Source organism: Salmo salar, chromosome ssa28, assembly GCF_905237065.1.
Source record: "Salmo salar chromosome ssa28, Ssal_v3.1, whole genome shotgun sequence".
In the NCBI taxonomy this organism is placed as follows: Eukaryota; Metazoa; Chordata; class Actinopteri; order Salmoniformes; family Salmonidae; genus Salmo; species Salmo salar.
The window spans coordinates 38,677,416-38,687,415 of NC_059469.1; the positions used below are offsets into that span (position 1 = coordinate 38,677,416).

A 10,000-nucleotide genomic window follows, 5' to 3' on the forward strand; every position below is an offset into this window, starting at 1 on the left:
TGGTATTTGGAATGGGACTGCTACTTTTTCTTGGAGAAGCTGGTATTTGGTTCTTATTGTTGGAGAAGCTGGTATTTGGAATGGGACTGGTACATGTTGTTGGAGAAGCTGGTATTTGGAATGGGACTGGTACATGTTGATGGAGAAGCTGGTATTTGGAATGGGACTGCTACTTTTTCTTGGAGAAGCTGGTATTTGGTTCTTATTGTTGGAGAAGCTGGTATTTGGAATGGGACTGGTACATGTTGTTGGAGAAGCTGGTATTTGGAATGGGACTGGTACATGTTGATGGAGAAGCTGGTATTTGGAATGGGACTGCTACTTTTTCTTGGAGAAGCTGGTATTTGGTTCTTATTGTTGGAGAAGCTGGTATTTGGAATGGGACTGGTACATGTTGTTGGAGAAGCTGGTATTTGGAATGGGACTGGTACATGTTGATGGAGAAGCTGGTATTTGGAATGGGACTGCTACTTTTTCTTGGAGAAGCTGGTATTTGGTTCTTATTGTTGGAGAAGCTGGTATTTGGAATGGGACTGGTACATGTTGTTGGAGAAGCTGGTATTTGGAATGGGACTGGTACATGTTGTTGGAGAAGCTGGTATTTGGTTCTTATTGTTGGAGAAGCTGGTATTTGGAATGGGACTGCTACATGTTGTTGGAGAAGCTGGTATTTGGAATGGGACTGGTACATGTTGTTGGAGAAGCTGGTATTTGGAATGGGACTGGTACATGTTGATGGAGAAGCTGGTATTTGGAATGGGACTGGTACATGTTGATGGAGAAGCTGGTATTTGGAATGGGACTGCTACTTTTTCTTGGAGAAGCTGGTATTTGGTTCTTATTGTTGGAGAAGCTGGTATTTGGAATGGGACTGGTACATGTTGTTGGAGAAGCTGGTATTTGGAATGGGACTGGTACATGTTGATGGAGAAGCTGGTATTTGGAATGGGACTGCTACTTTTTCTTGGAGAAGCTGGTATTTGGTTCTTATTGTTGGAGAAGCTGGTATTTGGAATGGGACTGGTACATGTTGTTGGAGAAGCTGGTATTTGGAATGGGACTGGTACATGTTGTTGGAGAAGCTGGTATTTGGAATGGGACTGGTACATGTTGTTGGAGAAGCTGGTATTTGGAATGGGACTGGTACATGTTGATGGAGAAACTGGTATTTGGAATGGGACTGCTACTTTTTCTTGGAGAAGCTGGTATTTGGTTCTTATTGTTGGAGAAGCTGGTATTTGGAATGGGACTGGTACATGTTGTTGGAGAAGCTGGTATTTGGAATGGGACTGGTACATCTTGATGGAGAAGCTGGTATTTGGAATCGGACTGGTACATGTTGTTGGAGAAGCTGGTATTTGGTTCTTATTGTTGGAGAAGCTGGTATTTGGAATGGGACTGGTACATGTTGATGGAGAAGCTGGTATTTGGAATGGGACTGGTACATGTTGTTGGAGAAGCTGGTATTTGGAATGGGACTGGTATATGTTGATGGAGAAGCTGGTATTTGGAATGGGACTGGTACATGTTGTTGGAGAAGCTGGTATTTGGTTCTTATTGTTGGAGAAGCTGGTATTTGGAATGGGACTGGTACATGTTGTTGGAGAAGCTGGTATTTGGTTCTTATTGTTGGAGAAGCTGGTATTTGGAATGGGACTGGTACATGTTGTTGGAGAAGCTGGTATTTGGTTCTTATTGTTGGAGAAGCTGGTATTTAGAATGGGACTGGTACATGTTGTTGGAGAAGCTGGTATTTGGTTCTTATTGTTGGAGAAGCTGGTATTTAGAATGGGACTGGTACATGTTGTTGGAGAAGCTGGTATTTGCTACTTGTTGTTGGAGAAGCTGGTATTTGGAATGGGACTGGTACATGTTGTTGGAGAAGCTGGTATTTGGTACTTGTTGTTGGAGAAGCTGGTATTTGGAATGGGACTGGTACATGTTGTTGGAGAAGCTGGTATTTGGTTCTTATTGTTGGAGAAGCTGGTATTTGGCATGGGACTGGTACATGTTGTTGTAGAAGCTGGTATTTGGTCCATGTTGTTGGAGAAGCTGGTTACTGGTCCCGTATGTTGGAGAAGCTGGTATCTGGTACTTGTTGGAGAAGCTGGTATCTGGTACTTGTTGATGGAGAAGCTGGTATCTGGTACTTGTTGATGGAGAAGCTGGTATTTGGTACTTGTTGTTGGAGTAGCTGGTATTTGGTACTTGTTGTTGGAGAAGCTGGTATCTGGTACTGTATGTTGGAGAAGCTGGTATCTGGTACTTGTTGTTGGAGAAGCTGGTATTTGGTACATGTTGTTGGAGAAGCTGGTATCTGGTACTTGTTGATGGAGAAGCTGGTATTTGGTACTTGTTGTTGGAGTAGCTGGTATTTGGTACTTGTTGTTGTAGAAGCTTGTATCTGGTACTTGTTGTTGGAGAAGCTGGTATTTGGTACTTGTTGTTGGAGAAGCTAGTTCTGGTCCTGTATGTTGGAGAAGCTGGTGTCTGGTACTTGTTGTTGGAGAAGCTGGTATTTGGTACATGTTGTTGGAGAAGCTGGTATTTTCTACTTATTGTTGGAGAAGCTGGTATCTGGTACTTGTTGTTGGAGAAGCTGGTATCTGGTACTTGTTGTTGGAGAAGCTGGTATTTGGTACTTGTTGTTGGAGAAGCTGGTATCTGGTCCTGTATGTTGGAGAAGCTGGTATTTGGTACTTGGTACTTGTTGTTGGAGAAGCTGGTATTTTCTACTTGTTGTTGGAGAAGCTGGTATTTGGTACATGTTGTTGGAGACGCTGGTATTTGGTACTTGTTGTTGGAGAAGCTGGTATTTGGTACATGTTGTTGGAGAAGCTGGTATCTGGTACTTGTTGATGGAGAAGCTGGTATCTGGTACTTGTTGATGGAGAAGCTGGTATCTGGTACTTGTTGTTGGAGAAGCTGGTATTTGGTACTTGTTGTTGGAGAAGCTGGTATCTGGTCCTGTATGTTGGAGAAGCTGGTATTTGGTACTTGGTACTTGTTGTTGGAGAAGCTGGTATTTTCTACTTGTTGTTGGAGAAGCTGGTATTTGGTACATGTTGTTGGAGAAGCTGGTATTTGGTACTTGTTGTTGGAGAAGCTGGTATCTGGTCCTGTATGTTGGAGAAGCTGCTATTTGGTACTTGTTGTTGGAGAAGCTGGTATTTTCTACTTGTTGTTGGAGAAGCTGGTAACTGTTACTTGTTGTTGGAGAAGCTGGTATCTGGTACTGTATGTTGGAGAAGCTGGTATTTGGTACTTGTTGTTGGAGAAGCTGGTATCTGGTACTGTATGTTGGAGAAGCTGGTGTCTGGTACTTGTTGTTGGAGAAGCTGGTATTTTCTACTTGTTGTTGGAGAAGCTGGTATCTGGTACTTGTTGTTGGAGAAGCTGGTATCTGGAACTTGTTGTTGGAGAAGCTGGTTTTTTCTACTTGTTGTTGGAGAAGCTGGTAACTGGTACTTGTTGTTGGAGAAGCTGGTATCTGGTACTGTATGTTGGAGAAGCTGGTATCTGGTACTTGTTGTTGGAGAAGCTGGTATCTGGTACTGTATGTTGGAGAAGCTGGTATCTGGTACTTGTTGTTGGAGAAGCTGGTATCTGGTACTGTATGTTGGAGAAGCTGGTATCTGGTACTTGTTGTTGGAGAAGCTGGTATCTGGTACTGTATGTTGGAGAAGCTGGTATCTGGTACTTGTTGTTGGAGAAGCTGGTATTTGGTACTTGTTGTTGGAGAAGCTGGTATCTGGTACTGTATGTTGTAGAAGCTGGTGTCTGGTCCTGTTGTTGGAGAAGCTGGTGTCTTGTCCTGTTGTTGGAGAAGCTGATGTATGGTACTTGTTGTTGTAGAAGCTGGTATTTGGTACTTGTTGTTAGAGAAGCTGGTAGCTGGTCCTGTATGTTGGAGAAGCTGGTGTCTGGTCCTGTATGTTGGAGAAGCTGGTATCTGGTACTTGTTGTTGGAGAAGCTGGTATTTGGTACTTTATTTTGGACATACTCTACAGTGAGCCTTCACAGATGCAGTTAGCATATCTTACATCTTCTTCGAGTGCATAAACAATGAATTCGATTTGTAACCCACAGAGATGCAGTAAAACAAGCCTGTGTGGTAGACAGCTACAGATACATAATACTGAGTAGGTTTATACTGTACGAGTCATTCCACAACAGAAACACAGATACAGTACATAAATACTGAGTAGGTTTATACTGTACGAGTCATTCCACAACAGAAACAACAGGCATCAGACGGGATGCTGAGTTAGCTGACCGCTACAGAGAAGCTTTAGAGAAGCTTTAGAGAAGCTTTAGAGAAGCCCTCCGTAGTGTTCAAGTTTCCCACCACCCATTGGCCTCACTGAGCACCAGACCTACGGTACCTAGAGCCAAACAAACAGAAGCCAGAGAATCACCCAATCAGACAATCTAACCTGGATAGTTTGGGAAAGTGGATCCCAACCCACTACTGGCGAGAAGTAACTCCTGTTGTCATCAATGCGTAACCTGGGCTAAGGCTGTCTGAGGTGTTGATTCTTATTTAACGCGCAGTTAAAGTTCAGCGGATAAGGTCATTCATTGCTTGTTGTCAAGTAGGTTAAAGGGACGAGTGCCACACAGCAGGCAGATAGATCTCGGTCTTACAATGTCAATACAGTGGAGCTGGCTGAGGACACAAGTCAAAACAAGTGGGCTCTCCTAACAAATCACAGCTAACAAGCCTATTGGTCCTCCTAACAAATCACAGCTAACAAGCCAATTGGTCCTCCTAACAAATCACAGCTAACAAGCCTATTGGTCCTCCTAACAAATCACAGCTAACAAACCTATTGGTCCTCCTAACAAATCACAGCCAACAAGCCTATTGGTCCTCATAACTATCACAGCCATCAAGCCTATTGGTCCTCCGAACTATCACAGCCAACAAGCCTATTGGTCCTCCTAACAAATCACAGCCAACCAGCCTATTGGTCCTCCTAACAATCAAAGTCTACAAGCCTATTGGTCCTCCTAACAATCACAGCCAACAAGCCTATTGGTCCTCGTAACAATCACAGCCAACCAGCCTATTGGTCCACCTAACAATCAAAGTCTACAAGCCTATTGGTCCTCCTAACTTTCACAGCTAACAAACCTATTGGTCCTCATAACTATCACAGCTAACAAGCCAATTCACATTGTTTCATTTTCATCTGCAGGTGACGACAAGGCCCACTATAAGGGCTTGTCAGTAAGTATTTCACTGTAAGATCTACACCTGTTGTATTCCACACATGTGACAAATACTATGTGATTTGATATTGTGCCAGTACTCTGCCCAACACTACTGCTTTGCCACAATGATTCTTCCTAGTCCAAATAGACTGAGTACCACAGCTCTACTGACTTATTCGTAACGTTCTCAGACTGGGGCCAAAACAATGACATCCAAAACAACATCATGAGTTAGTGAATACGGCTCTCTACTGGACTGAGTGTACCAAACATTAGGAACAACTTCCTAATATGGGCATGGACTCTACAAGGTGTCGAGAGCGTTCCACAGAGATGCTGGTCCATGTTGACTCCAATGATTCCCCACAGTTGTGTCAAGTTGGCTGGATGTCCTTTGGGTGGTGGACCATTCTAGACATACTCGGGAAACTGTTGTGTGGTAAAAACCCAGCAGCGTTGCAGTTCTTGATACAAGCCGGTGCGCCTGGCACCTACTACCATACCCCCGTTCAAAGACACTTAAATATGTTTTATTGCTCATTCACCCTCTGAACGGCACACATACACAATCTATGTCTCAATTGCCTCAAGACTTAACAATCCTTCTTTAACCTGTCTCCTCCCCTTCATCTACACTGATTGAAGTGGATTTAACAAGTGACATTAATAAGGGATCATAGCTTTCACCTGGATTCACCTGGTCAGTCAATATCATGGAAAGAGCAGGTGTTCTTAATGTTTTGTCCGCTCCGTGTATGTATGTGTATATATATATATATAACAGCATCTACAATGGTACACTATAGAGACTATACTGTAGGTGTCCATACCTGGGTGTGGATTCACAGGGTACGGGGGTGGAGGTGGAGTCCTTCCCAGGGACTGGAGGTCGAGGGAGGGAGGCCGGGGCTTCTGCCGGGAGGTCAGAGAATACAGCTGTAGAGGTGGTGGTGTCCTCCTGACTCTCAACGAGTGGAGGTGGGTATGCCGGGGCTGGTGCAGGGTTGGCCGGGGCTGGTGGGGCCTGGTCGGGTAAGGCTGGTTCTGGGGATGCTGGTAAGGCTGGTTCTTGGGGGTCGGCTGGGGCTGCTAGTGGGGTCCGGGGGGATGCAGGTGGGGGTGTCTGGGGCTCAGCAGGCTCAGGGCCTAGCCTCTCTGGAGGAGTAGGGAAGTCTTCCTGAAGGTAGGTAGGGAGGGCAGGAGAGAACTGGAAGACTTCTCCAGGAGACGTGGGAAGAGGTGGGAAGGAGGCAGTAGGAGGGGATGGGGAGGAGGCAGGAGGAGGGGGTGGGGAGGAGGCAGGAGGAGGGCGTGGGGAAGAGGAGGTGACAAGGGGAGGCTCACTACTCACCTCAGTCAGGGAGGACCTGGAAAGGGACGGAGACAAGACAGGGTTAACAAACATACACACAAACATATACATATCATTGTTGGTTGTTTGGTATATTATGGTTTGGTACTATACCGAACAACTATACACAACAACCATATTCTACCATACACAACAACCGTATTTCTACCAAACACAACAACCGTATTTCTACCATACACAACAACCGTATTTCTACCAAACACAACAACCATATTCTACCATACACAACAACCGTATTTCTACCAAACACAACAACCATATTCTACCATACACAACAACCGTATTTCTACCAAACACAACAAACCAACTTTTATCTGATTCTGATCTCTCAGAATGTGAGCAGAGCGAAGCTGAAGCGAGGAGCGGAGCGTGCCCCAATTTGACTGGAGCGAGGAGCGGAACGGAGCGTGCCCCAATTTGACTGGAGCGAGGAGCGGAGCGGAGCGTGCCCCAATTTGACTGGAGCGAGGAGCGGAGCGGAGCGTGCCCCAATTTGACAGGAGCGAGGAGCTAGTTTCCTGGATCATCAGCCTTCTCACCCACTCCAATTTCTTTCCAGTAGAAGCCAATTTATCCCTGAACCAAAAATGTGGTCAGAGGTCCCGTATGGAGGGTGTGACGCCTCCAGAGGCCAAATTGAGCTCCGTACTGCATCGCCCTGCGCCTCCCAAATGTTGTACCAATTTGTAGGGCTCCATATAGAGCCACATTCATATTTCTTTTCTTTTATTTCACCTTTATTTAACCAGGTAGGCTAGTTGAGAGCAAGTTCTCATTTACAACTGCGACCTGGCCAAGATAAAGCAAAGCAGTGCGACAGAAACAACAACACAGAGTTACACATGGAATAAACAAGCGTACAGTCAATAACACAATAGAAAAAAAAAGAAAGTCTATATACAGTGTGTGCAAATGGCATGAGGAGGTAAGGCAATAAATAGGCCATAGTAGCGAAGTAATTACAATTTAGCAGATGAACACTGGAGTGATAGATGAGCAGATGATGATGAGCAGATGATGGTGTGTAAGTAGTGATACTGGTGTGCAAAAGAGCAGCAAAGTAAATAAAAACAATATGGGGATGAGGTAGGTAGATTGGGTGGGCTATTTACAGATGGACTATGTATAGCTGCAGCGATCGGTTAGCTGCTCAGATAGCTGATGTTTAAAGTTAGTGAGGGAAATGTAAGTCTCCAGCTTAAGCGATTTTTGCAATTCGTTCCAGTCACTGGCAGCAGAGAACTGGAAGGAAAGGCGGCCAAAGGAGGTGTTGGCTTTGGGGATGACCAGTGAGATATACCTGCTGGAGTGCGTGCTACGGGTGGGTGTTGTTATCGTGACCAGTGAGCTGAGATAAGGCGGAGCTTTACCTAGCATAGACTTATAGATGACCTGGAGCCAGTAGGTCTGGCGACGAATATGTAGCGAGGGCCAGCCGACTAGAGCGTACAGGTCACAGGGGTGGGTGGTATAAGGCGCTTTGGTAACAAAACGGATGGCACTGTGATAGACTGCATCCAATTTGATGAGTAGACTATTGGAAGCTATTTTGTAGATGACATCGCCGAAGTCGAGGATCGGTAGTATAGTCAGTTTTACTAGGGAAAGTTTGGCGGTGTGAGTGAAGGAGGCTTTGTTGCGAAATAGAAAGCCGATTTTAGATTTGATTTTGGATTGGAGATGTTTGATATGAGTCTGGAAGGAGAGTTTACAGTCTAGCCAGACACCTAGGTATTTGTAGTTGTCCACGTATTCTAGGTCAGAACCGTCCAGAGTAGTGTTGCTAGTCGGGCGGGCGGGTGCGGGCAGCGAACGGTTGAAAAGCATGCATTTGGTTTTGCTAGCGTTTAAGAGCAGTTGGAGGCCACAGAAGGCCGCCTACAGGGAAAAAGAGGGAGAAGCATCGGGGATAGTCGCATTAGAAGGGGTGGGAGATGAGGAACTGTTGGACGGACAAGGAGGCGTGGCTGAATCAAATAGGAATCCTAACTTAATGAAGTGGTGATTAAAGAGCTCAGCCATGTGCTTCTTGTCAGTAACAACCACATCGTCAACATTAAGGGACATGGGCAGCTGTGAGGAGGAGGGTTTATTCTCTAAGTCTTTAACCGTTTTCCAGAACTTCTTGGGGTTAGACCCACAGAGAGAGAACTGCTCCTTAAAGTAACTAATTTTGGCCTTCCGGATAGCCTGAGTGCACTTATTTTTCATTTGCCTGAACGAGAGCCAGTCAGTCTGAGTATGAGTGTGCCGAGTCTTTCGCCAAATGCAATTCTTGAGGTGGAGTAACTCTGCAAGATCACGGTCGAACCAGGGGCTGAACCCGTTTTTAATTCTCATTTTCTTTATGGGGGCGTGTTTGTTAACAATACCACTGAAGATATCAAAAAAAGAAGGTCCAAGCATCTTCGACAGATGGGGATCAAGCTGATTCTCTACCATTTAACAGAGGGGATCAAGCTGATTCTATACCATTTAACAGAGGGGATCAAGCTGATTCTATACCATTTAACAGAGGGGATCAAGCTGATTCTATACCATTTAACAGAGGGGATCAAGCTGATTCTATACCATTTAACAGAGGGGATCAAGCTGATTCTATACCATTTAACAGAGGGGATCAAGCTGATTCTATACCATTTAACAGAGGGGATCAAGCTGATTCTATACCATTTAACAGAGGGGATCAAGCTGATTCTATACCATTTAACAGAGGGGATCAAGCTGATTCTATACCATTTAACAGAGGGGATCAAGCTGATTCTATACCATTTAACAGAGGGGATCAAGCTGATTCTATACCATTTAACAGAGGGGATCAAACTGATTCTATACCATTTAACAGAGGGGATCGAGCTGATTCCATACCATTTAACAGAGGGGATCAAGCTGATTCTATACCATTTAACAGAGGGGATCAAGCTGATTCTATACCATTCAACAGAGGGGATCAAGCTGATTCCATACCATTTAACAGAGGGGATCAAGCTGATTCTATACCATTTAACAGAGGGGATCAAGCTGATTCTATACCATTTAACAGAGGGGATCAAGCTGATTCTATACCATTTACCAGGGGGGATCAAGCTGATTCTATACCATTTAACAGAGGGGATCAAGCTGATTCTATACCATTTAACAGAGGGGATCAAACTGATTCTATACCATTTACCAGGGGGGATCGAGCTGATTCTATACCATTTAACAGAGGGGATCAAGCTGATTCTATACCATTTAACAGAGGGGATCGAGCTGATTCTATACCATTTAACAGAGGGGATCAAGCTGATTCTATACCATTTAACAGAGGGGATCAAGCTGATTCTATACCATTTCACAGAGGGGATCAAGCTGATTCTATACCATTTAACAGAGGGGATCAAGCTGATTCTATACCATTTAACAGAGGG

The 10,000-nt window shown here is 44.8% G+C and overlaps 1 protein-coding gene across 1 annotated transcript in view; it reads right to left on the bottom strand.

Moving 5' to 3' along the window:
* The window catches only part of LOC106589972 (protein piccolo-like), a 154,118-nt gene that overhangs the window by 121,765 nt on the left and 22,353 nt on the right, over positions 1 to 10,000 (bottom strand). The window contains 1 exon segment of the mRNA XM_045710124.1: positions 6,049 to 6,585. Within this exon segment, the coding sequence (XP_045566080.1) occupies positions 6,049 to 6,585 (537 nt within the window).